General features: G+C 45.6%; 1 protein-coding gene across 1 annotated transcript in view; it reads left to right on the forward strand.

Moving 5' to 3' along the window:
* The window catches only part of RNF11 (ring finger protein 11), a 61,205-nt gene extending 48,188 nt beyond the window's left edge, over window positions 1–13,017 (forward strand). The window contains exons 2-3 of the mRNA XM_006126424.4: window positions 10,079–10,248; window positions 11,766–13,017. Coding sequence (XP_006126486.1) covers window positions 10,079–10,248; window positions 11,766–11,937 — 342 coding nt within the window. The 3' untranslated portion in view covers window positions 11,938–13,017. The remainder of the gene's footprint in view (window positions 1–10,078; window positions 10,249–11,765) is intronic.
* The last annotated feature ends 563 nt before the right edge of the window (window positions 13,018–13,580 follow it).

Here is a 13,580-nt window from a genome sequence, read left to right on the forward strand (position 1 = left end):
GGCTTGGCCAATATACATTGCAGAGAGGCACTGCTGGCACTTGATGGCATAGATCACATTAGTGGATGTGCATGTGGATGAGCTCCCGGTGGTGTGGCTTATGTGGTGAGGTCTTGTGATGGTCTTGCTAGTATAGGTGTATGGACAAAGTTGGCAATGGGGTTTGTTGCATGGACAGTTTCCTGAGTAAGTGTATCTGTGCTGTGGCGTATGGCTGCTGGTAAGTATTTGCTTCAGGTTAGGGGGATGTCTATAGATGAGGATTGGCCTGTCTCACAAGGTCTATGAGAATGAAGGATCATTTTCCAGGATAGGTTGTAGATTGTCAATGATGCACTGGTGGAGTTTTAGCTAGGGACTGTAGGTGATAACCAATGGTGCTCTATTATTTTCCTTGTTGGGTCTGTCTTGAAGTAGGTGAGTTCTGGGTACTCACCTGGCTCTGTCAATCAGTTTCTTCACTTCCCCAAGTGGGTGTCTAAGTTTTAAGAATGCTTGATAAAGATGTTGTAGGTATTTGTCTCGGTCTGAGGGATTGGAGTACATGTGGTTGTATCTTAGGGCTTGGCTGTAGACATGGATTGTGTGATGTGCCCTGGATGGAAGCTGGAGGCATATAGGTGAGAATCATGAGTAATTTCTCATTTTGGAGCCACTTTGCTTTTATCATGTAACAGAATTCAATTTAATGAACCACAGCTTTCCTTTAGATCCTGGTTATATTCAGACAATCAAATTGCAACCTTCTAATTCATAAGGCCAGTGATGGATTAACACCCAAATCTTCCTGGCTACGTCTACACTGGCCCCTCTTCCGGAAGGGGCATGTAAATTTCAGCAGTCGTCGTAGGGAAATCCGCGGGGGATTTAAATATCCCCCACGGCATTTAAATAAAAATGTCCGCCGCTTTTTTCCGGCTTTTAAAAAAGCCGGAAAAGAGCGTCTGGACTGGCCCCGATCCTCCGGAAAAAGTGCCCTTTTCCGGAGGGTCTTATTCCTACTTCAAAGTAAGAATAAGACCCTCCGGAAAAGGGCACTTTTTCCGGAGGATCGGGGCCAGTCTAGACGCTCTTTTCCGGCTTTTTTAAAAGCCGGAAAAAAGCGGCGGACATTTTTATTTAAATGCCGTGGGGGATATTTAAATCCCCCGCGGATTTCCCTACGACGACTGCTGAAATTTACATGCCCCTTCCGGAAGAGGGGCCAGTGTAGACATAGCCCCCATATATATTTTGAAAGATGCCTGTGATTTGTTGTTGTGTTGTCTCTTACTCACATGAATAAATCGAGCTCTGCAAATCTGTGAATATCAGCTTTATATCTGTGGATATCTGCATCCAGAGCTCATTTTTGCGGATATGGAAGCGGATACAAATTTTGTACCTAGAACTCTGCGAATTTGTGGGCATCCACATCCATGGATGTGGCTATCCGTGGATCATTTTTGCAGATGTGGATACAAATTTTGTATCTGTACAGGGCTCTATGAATAAGCATCATATAATTCCCTTGATAACCATGTGATTAGTTGCTAAACATTGTGTGTATTTTCCTGTGGACAGAGAGATAATAGACAATGTTCCACTTTTTACTCTCTCTTTTCATATTGTTGCTCAAGTAAAATTGCAGTAAAACATTTTAAACTCAAAGATTCCATCAGTTTCCAGAACACGTAACACTACTAAATACCAATAACTGCTTGAAATGCAAAATATTTTTTAATGGGGCCAATCTTTGTCCATCTTCCTAACTTGAATATATTTGCATAGGGTGGCTGCCCTATCACACCCTGTTCTGCACAAATATGGCCCAGTAAGTGCTCCATGTCTGGTTTCCTCTTTGGCAGTTCTACTGTGTGTCAGAACTGTAGTCACAATGTTATCCCCCCTCCCTCAGTGGGAAAGAGAGGCACTTGTTAGTCCTAAACTATGTATCAGCTTCCTGAACACTCCTCAGGATTCTACCAGCTGTTACTTTGCCTGGCAGCTTAACACTTTGTGTACCCTGTTCTCCCAAGCTCCTCAAATCATCCACCAGTAGCGTCCAGCCCTTGTCACTGGACACTCTCAGTAATTATCGGGTAAGCTGTCCCCAAAGAAAGAACATATGCCAGCTGGAAGGTTGCAGTTTAGACCCTTTATAACACAACACTGCAATCTATTTATGGTGAAAATAAATACAATACAGGTTCATTAGCAAAGCACAGAAACAGATTCAAGTGAGAATTGAGTCAGAAGAATGAAAACAGAAATGGTTACAAATAAAAATGCAACATGCTTTCTAGAGACTGAAACTTACTACAAACTTGGCCTAAAATATTTAATTATCCTAAAAGAGCCCTTAAGGGACTCTTCCGCTGACCAGACTCACCACGGGCGAGTAGATTGTATAATTTGTCGAGCCCTGCACATATCCTCCTCCTCTCATGCCCCCACTTTTTATGGCGGGAGACACCTTCCATTCTTTCCAAGAACTCTACAAATGAGTGGCTGATGTCCTTGAGGTCTCCCTGGTCAGCCTCCCCAAGACCCAACACAAACTGACTAGCATACTTCATGCCTCACCAACCTCCAAACTGGCCTTGCCCATTGACCCTGCACTTACGGACCATGCCACGGTTATATGGCAGATGCCAGCCACAAGTCTACCGGTCTACAAGAAATCTGACCATAAATACTATGTGGCCCCAGAGGGTGCAGATTTCTTGTTTTCTCATCTCGATAGAAGATGCTGTTAACCAAAGGGACAAACAGAGCACTACACACACTACCCCATACAATGAAGGGTGGAAGTGCTTTGACCTCATGGGTAGAAAGGCTTATTCCTCGGTCTCTCTTCAACTCCGTATATCAAATTACACAGTGATGTTGGCAAAATACAACCACCACATCTTTGAACAGCCCTCACACTTTATTGACAACTTATCAGATGACAGAAAAGTACAATTTTCTGCCAGTATAAATGAGGGAATGCTGATCTCCTGCACCACCCTACAGGCTGCCCTCCATGCATCTAATACAGCTTCCTCATGAAGTGCAGGTCACGATAGAGGATCTCCCAGGGATCAAAGTTGTTCGCTGACACCACCAGTGCATCCCTCCATTCACTTAAGGATTCCAGAACAACGTTGAAAACCCTTGGGATACATGTACCAGCAGCCAAGCACAAACAGAACAGATATTTTAATCAGAGATACAAATCCTCCCCCTTCAACCAATCTCAGATGCATTCTGACAACAGGAGGAGACAACGACAAACTAGGTGCAGACAGGCCATTGACCAACTGGCCACGTCTCAGCTGTCCACCTCGAGCCAAATGTTTTGAAGATCAGGTTGAAAGTCCGATATCGCCCCTTCATCCAGAACAGCCCTAATCTCATCTGCTATTCCGCCAACGTCTATTACCCTTCTTCCACCATTGGTCCTCTATCATGACCAACAAGTGAGTGCTAGAAGTCGTGAAGGCTAGATACTACATTCCGTTTACCAATACCCTTTCCACCCACCCACCACCCCATCCCTTTTCAGGAACCCATCTCACAAGAGCGTTCTACTCCAAGAGATCGAGCATCTTCTCCACCTAGGTGCTATAGAACCCGTACCCCAGTGTCACAGGGGCAAAGGCTTCTACTCACGCTATTTCCTCACAACAAAGAAATCAAGAGGGTAGAGACCAATCTTCAATCTCAGGAGACTCAACCATCATATACAATGTGAACTCTTCAAGATAGTGACCATAATACCAGCCCTAAACAAGGGGGACTGGTTATTGACTCTCGACCTCCAAGATGCTTATTTTCATGTGCCCATCCATCCAGCACACCGGAAATACCTGAGGTTTACATTGGGCACTGCACATTTCCAATACATAGTGCTATCCTTTGGACTCTCCACAGCCCCAAGGGTCATCTAAAAAATTATCGCAGTCTTGGCTGCCCACCTCCACGAACAAGGGATATCCATATTTCCCTATGTCAACGACAGCCTGATCAGAGCACCCATGCATCAAGAAGCCCTCGAGGCAGTCTCCTAAATCATGTCTTTATTCCAGATCCTGGGGCTCCAAATAAATCTATCCAAATGCAAGCTCCAACCAGCTCAGACCATAGAGTTTATAGGAGCCTATCTCTACTGCATCCAGGCAACCGCCTCTCTTCCACACCACCGATTCCAAAAGATCAAGCACATTTTTGAGGTGCTGCAGACCAGCCCACAAGTTCCCGCAAGAGCTTGCTTACAGCTTCTAGGCCACATGGCAGCAGCCACATCAGTGGTGTTGCACGTCAGGTTACATATGAGGCCAATGCAGCAATGTCTCAGAATGGTGTACAGATCCCATCACACCAGTATCAACTAGCTGATTTTGCTCTCAAACAGGATCGAGTGCTCATTAGATTGGTGGGCGGATCTAAAAATGTGTGCACTGGGGTACCCTTCTGCAGAAGTCCCCCGATGATTGCGATCACAACGAACACCTCCCTCCTGTGGTGGGGAGCGCACTCAGGCCCCCTCACAGTCCAGGGATGATGGCAGTCCCACAAGCGCTTCCTCCACATCAAATGTGTTGGAGCTCCCAGCGGTATGATATGCACGTCAGAACTTTCTGCCACAGATACAGGGCAACACTGTACAGATTTTTACAGACAATCAAGCCACAATGTACTACATAAACAGGCAGGGTGGAGCCAGAGCCTATTGCCTGTGCAAGGAGGCAACCCACCTATGGTCGTGGTGCATAGATCACAGTGTCTATATATAAGCCTCTTACCTGCCAGGAAGGACAATGTTACAGCAGACACCCTCAGCAGGAAGTTCACTTCCAATCACAAATGGGAGATGGACGACAACATACTTCATATGATAGTCACACGGGGATTCCCAACGATCAACTTAATTGCAACCTTTGTGATCAGAAAGTGTTCACAGTATTATTCACATGTGGGCATTGGCTCACACTCACTCTCTGGGGGATGCCTTTACAATACCTTGTGACACATCCCTTCTATATGCCTTCCTGCCAATCCCGCTACTTCACCAGGTGGTCAACAAAATAAGAGCAGGGACAGCATTAGTCATACTCATTGCCCAGGTTGGCCCCGCCAGACCTGGTACACTTACCTGCTCCACATGTCTATAAGACCTCCTTGGCAGCTCCCGATAGCCCCTCATTTCCTGACTCAGCAACAGGGCCACGTCCAGCACCCATCTTCCCACATCCTTTGCCTCCGAGCATGGCTCCTCACTGTATTTCCACAATAGGAGCCACATTTATGGATGAGGTCAGACAAATATTAATAAGTTGCGGAGTCACAACAAGAAAATCCTACCTATACAATGACGAAGATTCTCTCTCTAGGTGAGCCAAAGATCGGCAGATCCATCCATGATTCCACTGGGTGATATATTAGAGTACCTTTTACACCTAAAACATACAGGCCTCTTGCTCGGGTCGTTAAAGGTACACCTCACAGCATTAACTGCGTTCCATTAACCCATTGAAGACAAATCGGTCTTCGCCCTCCCCATGACTAAACGCTTCTTAAAGGGCATTTAAAACATGTGTCCGACAGTTAGAACACCAGTCACAGCCTGGGACCTAAACCTCATACTGCAAGCTCTAACCCATGCACCATTCGAGCCTATGGGCACGTGTTCAGTGTTGTACCTATCAATGAAAGTTGCTATTTTAGTTGCACTTACGTTGGCCAGAAGGGTAAGCGAAATCGGGACTCTGATGGCTGACCCACCCTTCACCATTTTTCATAAGGACAACCAAAGTTCTTACCAAAGTTACTTACCTCCTGACATTGCAACAGACCTCTGGTATTACGTGACTTCTGCTCAAAGCCTCACATCACTGCTGAAGAAGCTAAATGGCACACACTCAATGTGCATCAGGCAATTGCCTTCTATCTGGAAAGGAGAAGGGCAATTAGTAAAACTAACAGACTTTTCATTTCCACTGCTGAAAGATCCTTGAGCATGCAAATCTCTACGCAGAGACTTTCCAAGTGGATTGTAGACGGCATCTTCCTGGCTTATGCCAGCTTTAATCAGCAGCCACCACTCCAATTACGGGCACATTCCCCAAGGGCCATCGCAACTTCTACAGCCAACCTTAGCAGTATTCATCTCATGGATATTTGCAGAACTGCAACCTGGTCTTCTGCACATACCTTTGCCAGACGTTACGCCCTGGAGACTTACCTGAAATGAGGCACTGAATTTGGACACACAGTCCTTACCAAAGCTCGGCAAAATAATTAGCTGAAGTACCTGCCTCCTATTACGGGTACTGCTCTATAGTCACTACGGCGGAGCACCCAGAGGGACACTCCTTGAAGAAGAAGAGAAGGTTACTCATTTTGTGCAGTAACGGAGGTTCTTCAAGATGGTTGTCCCCGTGAGTGCTCCACCACCTGCCCTTCCTCCCCTCTGCTCAGACTTGTTGTCCTGCCGGGGCAGAGAAGGAACTGAAGGGACAGTTGCCACCCATGTGTGGCAGCGGTGCCGCGCTGGCTGCCTGCCTCACCTGAGCGGCCCATCGGAGGGCACTTCCACCGTAAATCTCCTACTAGGTGCGCAGCGGTGCCTCAAGACACCCACAGGGACAACCACCTCGAAGAACCTCCGTTACTGCACGAAGTGAGTAACCTTCTCTTTCAGTTTTCCAAAATTCTGCTTTAAATATAAGGAATGTAGATTCGTCATTTAAACCCTGACTTCAGTATCTGATATGAGGTTAAACCAACATTGAAAAGGGTCCGTTTGTGAGAAGATGATGATGTGTCAGCGTTCAGGGTCACTGCATTTGTAATCATTCTCCTGCTGTGGCCCATCAAGGGCAAGAACTTACCAGTTTCTGGTTCATCAGCTGTCAGCTCTCTTGGGCAGCGATCCACATTTCTCTCCCTCCCGACCCCAGGCTGTACAATTCCCTGCCTATACAGTGATAGTCTCAGCAAGCTAGACTGCCTGAACAGGCCAACGCCTGCTCTTTTTCTCTCCATAGGCTATACACAACATAATTGCACTCAGTTACAAGTTACAACGCAGCTTTGTGGAAGCCATTTTATTTTTAAGGTGAAAGAATTACTGATCACACACATCAAAAACAACACAAGACCTGACAGCCTATGGCACGCGAGCCCACTTTCTGTGGCCTCAGGACGGCCCGCAGCAGCAGGCCGGAGCACCGGCTCTGGTTTCCTGCTGGGAGGCAGGGCAGAGTGGGAAGGGCGAGTGGGTGTCCTGGTGTTGTGGCCGGGATGGCCTGGCAACACCCCGTGCTGAGCTCTGCGTCCCTGGGGCTGCCCCTGCCTGGCCTGGGCATGCAGCTCCCAGGAGCTAAGTGATTAACCCCTCTGCCCTTCCCCCATGCTAAAGGCACTGCCCACTGTTCTGGGCTGGGAGGGGGACAGGCCTGGGCTGTTCTGCAGCTCGGAGTTGGGTGGCTGATCACACGTGGAATGCTAGGGCCCAGGCTGTGCCATGCTGCTCCCCGCAGGGTGTGTGCGGGGGCGGGCAGCCCCTTCCCAGCTCCCTGCTGCGCCTGGCTGGGCTGGAACCAGCCCTGAGCAACCCTGGGTTCTGCCTGCCCAAGCCCTGGAACAGCAGCCTGCAGGTGAGGGTTGGGCCAGGCAGGGAAGTGACTGTACCCCGCCCCCAGCCTCTTCACACCCCAGCACTGCTCCTGGGGGATTGAGTGTCTCAGCGCTGCTGCCCTTCAAGTGAGTGCGCTGGGGGCACAGGGATGTGGGGGCAGGAGGGGGGATGAAGGAGGATGCAGGGGCAGGATGGGAGGGGGTAGGGGTTGCACTGAGGGGTCGGGGCAATGCAGGGGATCAGGCTGGGGGAGGATCATGGGGCTATGGGGAGCGAGGCTGAAGCAGAGGGAAGATGTGAGGGGGGATACAATTTTACTTTGCAGAAGCTGCACTTTGCTTTCCTCCCCACTTCTTTGCTTCCCTCCCCAACTAGCTGTTTGGCTGCATTGTTACCTTCTCACCTTTCCTGCATTACTGCCCCAGCCCCCTCCCGCCTCCAGCCTCCAAACTCCCTCTTGTACACCCACCCCACACCCTCTCCTGCCACTTCCAGATCCTGCCCTCCTCACCCTGTCCAGCACCCCACCTCCTGCCCAGATCCTGCATCTCCACCCCTATCCCTCTCACTGGCAGGCCCGTCCCCCACGCTGAACCCCTCGTTTTTGTCCTCACCCCTGAGACTAAGGAGGTCCACAAAATCCACCAACTCTGGAACCCCAGAAAAGTAAATCTGGCCAATGGGAAGCCCTGTACCTGAGTCCTCCCTGTCCCTTCCCCTCATCCTGTGGGGCTGGAGCACCAGAGGAGTGAGGTGTCTCAGTTGGTGGCCACTTCAGTCAGGGTTGGGAGTTTTTGGAGGAATTTTTTTGCTTCTTTCTTGTGTGCTCCCCAGCTGATTTTTCTGTGGATCAGTGGCCCCCGGCCAAAAAAGAGGTCCCCACTCTTGCCATAACTAAAGAAAACATTCAAACCTTTTGTGTAATTCATATTTTACTTTATGGGAAGTTTGATAAATTAACATGAGAAAGTTAAAACGCTGAATCTGTTTAATAATTTAAATTAAACCACTCTCCCTAGCTGCAGCACTAGCAAAATGGCTCAGGCGTAATCATGTAATTAATGGTGAGTTTCCATTAGCACAGAGGTGCGCCCCGGGGCCAGTTCAAAAATTTTTGAAGTGGCCCCCGGCAAAAAATTATTGCCCACCCCTGCATTAGCAACTGGTGGTCTGCGGAAAGGTTTGTATTGACCCAGGTGATCTAATAAGGTTAGGAGGCCATATTAGGTCAAATCATCCAACCAGTCTGCAAGGACCCGGGGCCCTTTCCAACAGGATCTTTGCCAGATTAGAAAGTGGGCCCTGTGTCAACTTAACTTTAGGCTAAAAAGTGTTTTCTTTACTGGTTTTTGGAGAATTTAGTTTGAACGCGTATATGTGAGCCTTCCCTCAAGGTGGTATTTCTCTCGGGAGATTATAACCTGGCTGATTGGCCTGTTACCACCCACTGTTGTTAGCTCCTGGTGGAGCTGTGGTAGCCCTTGCTTATGGAGCAGATTACAATCGTATATAAACCATTTCCAGTACTGGACTCTAAAGATGTTGCACTGTGTAGCAATATTTGTTACATCTCTCCCCCGCCCTCCAGAGGTTATAAACAATCTCGGCCCACAATAGCACATAAACTTAGTACAATAAGCAGTGTTCCCTATAATCTTTTCCATCCATGTGCATCGAGGTATGTGTCAATGTGCACCACCAGGAGAAACACAAACCTAGCAGTGGGCACTCTGCTAACCAGCTGGGCAGCACTGGAATCTCTCCTGAATGGCTGCATAAGCACTCATCTTACAGGCAATACCGACAATAAGGTCATTTAAGGATATTGCAAGAAATCTGCATATCTGTCACAGAGAGATTGTATGTTTGAAATATTTTCTTTTGGGTGGGAAATACGTATTTACTACATATACTACTTCAAGTCCAACTTTAGAGGATTCATAAAGATGTATATAAAATATATTGGAAGTTCAGATAAAAGATCCTTTTGTAAAATTAACACTTTAAACTGGGTCCCTCTGCACAAATGATTTTCCATAAATGTACAGAGTGAGAATGCATCCACTTATATTTGTAAATTTTCTTCCTGTATTTTATAGTGTGGCAGAACAGCTAACAAGTAGTTAAATCCATGTACGCTCTATTTGCTTATTTTCATGTGGCATTTGTGCATGTTTGACTAATCTATGAATAACTTCTGCAGACAAAGTGAAATAGTCTGGTAGAGAACAGCACAAAATAGATCCTTGCCAGTTTTCCTGAGAAGTTGGCACCACTCTTTATTGTGTTCTCCACGTTATGTTTAAGCCCAAGATGTGCAGGGTAGCAGAGGGAACTTCATGCAAACATTCTTCAATGAGTAAGAAAGGGAACAGCACAAATAGTAAGTTTAATATATTCCAAAATCCACTAAAGTCAGCAAACATTATCAGCAAAGCAAACTTTGTTATTGTTTCTTTAATCTAATTTTAGGAACAGGTTCCAGTTCCTGTTTATCATCCAACTCCCAGCCAGACTCGGCTAGCAACACAACTGACCGAAGAGGAACAAATTAGAATAGCGCAAAGGATAGGCCTTATACAGCACCTGCCGAAAGGAGTCTACGATCCTGGACGAGACGGTTCTGAGAAGAAGATTAGAGAGTAAGTTACACAAATGAGAAGTTTTACGTCGTTGTGGTTTATTAATTATTATAATTATTATTGCATTTTTGCAGGGTGAGAAGTTGGGATAAGCAGCATTCCTGTGCCAGAGGCTGTCATCCATGTGAAGGCTCTGTGCAATTTTAGGGGCAGGGCTCGACAAATTGCAGCGAAATACACTCGCCAGACCCGCATTGCGCATGCACCAGACCCGCATTGTGCACGGATACATGGATTTGTCGAGCCCTGTTTAGGGGCATAGCATTGAGAGCACTGCTAAGAAAGCTAGTGCTGATGGCGTTCACGTTCATTTACCCAGGAAATCCCCTGCCTGTCTACGAGTGGGTGAGGTGTAAAGAACAGCTTTCCCACCAGTGGATTCCAGCCACAGTAGAAGAGGCTTTTAAGGGGCAGGAGGAAGCGAGATAGTAGCATAGATTGATGAATTGGCCCCTTCACACACACACCCCTCCCTTCAGTTTGCAAGTTGTTTGCTCCCTCCGCATATGGACTTGGAAGAATGGTTTGGCCTACATGTTTTGTCCCACAGTTTAACTCTGAAAGCCTTGTGTTTTTTTTTAAGTGAAGTTATGATTAATATTTATAAATCAGCTACTACAAATTGCTTCATACCCAGCCACGTCACTTATTCATTTTAAAGTAGAAATAGCTTTGGCTGAGTGAAGAAATCAATTTTTTAAAAAGCATTAAAGAATTGGTAATAATAGAATTACTTACATAGCACCAGTGCTTTTTTGGTAAGGAAGAAGGTCCTGGTACTCTGGGGCAAACCTGTTGAGCCAAAAAAAAAAAAAAAAAAAAAAAAAAAAACGCACTGTGGGGCAAAAATGTGGTCCTGAGTAGGCTTCCATTAGGAGCCGAGCCACCCCCGGAAAACAGGCACAGGGGAAATCCCATTCCTTTTCTGTGGTCTTGGAAAATAGGTAGCGGTATGCCATTCAGGGCAATGCCGTCAGAAAAAAAGTGTGGTATAGCACCATTGTAAGGCACTGTTCTTCTCAGGCAAAGATGATATGGTCCACCCCCTGGAACCTTATTGTTTAAATTAAATGCATGCAATAGTGGTAACTGAGGAGAGGCAGCTGAAAATGGTGAGAGTCAGAGAGCTTGTCTGATTAACGAGAGCTGTACTATACTGTGCTGAAATCTCAGAGTTTAGTACAGCCACATTGGAGGTATGTTTGCACGTTTCTCATTGTTTTATTTACGTTATTTTATTTATGGGTGGGATGGGGAATACTGAAGAGTTTAATTCAGCCTTTTACTTTTCAAGGCTAATCTTTATATTTTAATTTTTGTTATAAATGGTGTTGGGCATAGGATGAAAGAAAATTGTTAGGTTCCTTAACATAACATGTATTCAGATACTTCTGTGATACTAAACTTGTCCTGGTATTTTTCTCTAATAAACACATTTCATAGGAGCAGAGAACTGCTGTTTAACTTTCCAAAGAGATAAGAGTATCGTAACATTTCTCCACCTTCTTTTTCCTCAGATGTGTGATCTGTATGATGGACTTTGTTTACGGGGATCCTATCCGATTTCTGCCATGCATGCACATTTACCACCTGGACTGTATAGATGACTGGCTGATGAGATCCTTTACATGCCCCTCCTGCATGGAGCCAGTTGATGCAGCACTGCTTTCATCATATGAAACTAACTGAGCGAGGTTCTGCCTCTGACTCTTCCAGGAAACCATCCATTTTAATGGGTTTGATGCATTGTCATTCAGCTCAAAGAGCCAGGGATCAGGAATTAAGATCATGCACAAAGAGTACATTTCCTAACAATTCCTGAATGGCTGCAGATATTGGAAACACACATACTATTTTAGGGAATATAGAAAAAGTAGGAAGTTATTTTATGTAAAGCCTTGACCCAGTGTTCAAAAACATTGCTGTCCTTAAAAGCCTGTTCTTACACACATACATAGGAATTATACAAAGTGCTATTAAAAGCTGTGAATGTTCAAATTGAGTATATCAGATTTTCTGAGACGCAAGATAAGGATTATTTTCCTTAAAATAAAGTAACAATTCTTGTCTGGTTTCTTTCCCAAGTCCCTGGCATTTGGGTCAAGGCTTTATTAAAAGCTACATTTTATAACACTGGCACAAAAAATAGTTTTAAGCTTGTTTGCACAGTACTTTTATTTTCCATTGGAAATGGAATCCATTGCCTTAGGTCTTTTTAAATAGTGTATTGTTATCGTTGGGCTGGCTCTACGCTTGAAATCCAGTTTATTTATAATCTGTTAAAAGTGCTATATTTTGTTTGCCGTTAGTATTATGTAGAATTCAAAGTGATCTCCTCACCTGTAAGCAAATGGAGGTGCACCGTCCCTTTTCAATATGTGGCAGTTCAATGCAAGGATGCTAAACAAATCCGACAGTTACATTTTAGTTTACCCTTCTCTGTTGTTTTCTGTCCTGTTTTTCCTTAATTCGCTTCAGTTTGGATTAGACAATGATGCTTAAACTTAAGTGTCAATGTTTTTGTTTTATCATGTTAAATGGACCACTGTGCTTCAGGACAAGATGAAAGCGTGGCCATGGTCATTAAACTGTTCAGGAACCATTTATTTCCCTTCTTACAAAATTAATGTCAGTATTGATTCCTTTTCCTGCCGTTACCCCCTTCCAGGCCCTCCAAATATCTTAGACCATGGCAAAAGGGTACTGCATCGCTCCTTTCTGTAGTTCTTCTTAGGGTATTGAAATTAAAAATAAACATACTGTATCTCAGTCTCTGAAATGTATTTGTTAAATCCTGCTGGTGGACATTTCAGATTTAAGAAAACTGTATTTTTGGTTTGCACAAAGTTCATAGCGTCCAAAGGGAAAAAATAGCACAGCTAATGGCGGAGTCGTACAAGTCTCTACAATTCTGAAGCAGAAAAAGTATGTGATTGGTATAGATGGTCTAGTAAAAATTGTAGCGGTCAGTCTTTTTTATCCATTTAGCACGTTTATTTTTTTCTTCAATGTACTCTATTGCAGTGGTCCCCAAAGTGTGTGGCCAGCCCCCACAGAGGCAGAGAAGGAGCACTGTCCTGCCTTGTTCTGACCCCAGTTGCAGCTCCACTGCATCTCTCAGTCTAATTCTGCCCCACCTTCAGCTCTGCTCTGCTCTGCCCCCTGCTCCAGCCCCTTTCTGCCCTCAGAACAGCACCACTTCTAGACCTAGAATCCCCCACTCCACCTTCAGTCCAAGCTCTTCTGCTAAGACAATTGTGCAGAACTGGAGAGGGGAATTTGGACAGATTGCACTACTGAGGGTGGGGGTGCACCAGGAAATGTTTGGGCAC

Source organism: Pelodiscus sinensis, chromosome 9 (assembly GCF_049634645.1).
Source record: "Pelodiscus sinensis isolate JC-2024 chromosome 9, ASM4963464v1, whole genome shotgun sequence".
Lineage (NCBI taxonomy): Eukaryota > Metazoa > Chordata > Testudines > Trionychidae > Pelodiscus > Pelodiscus sinensis.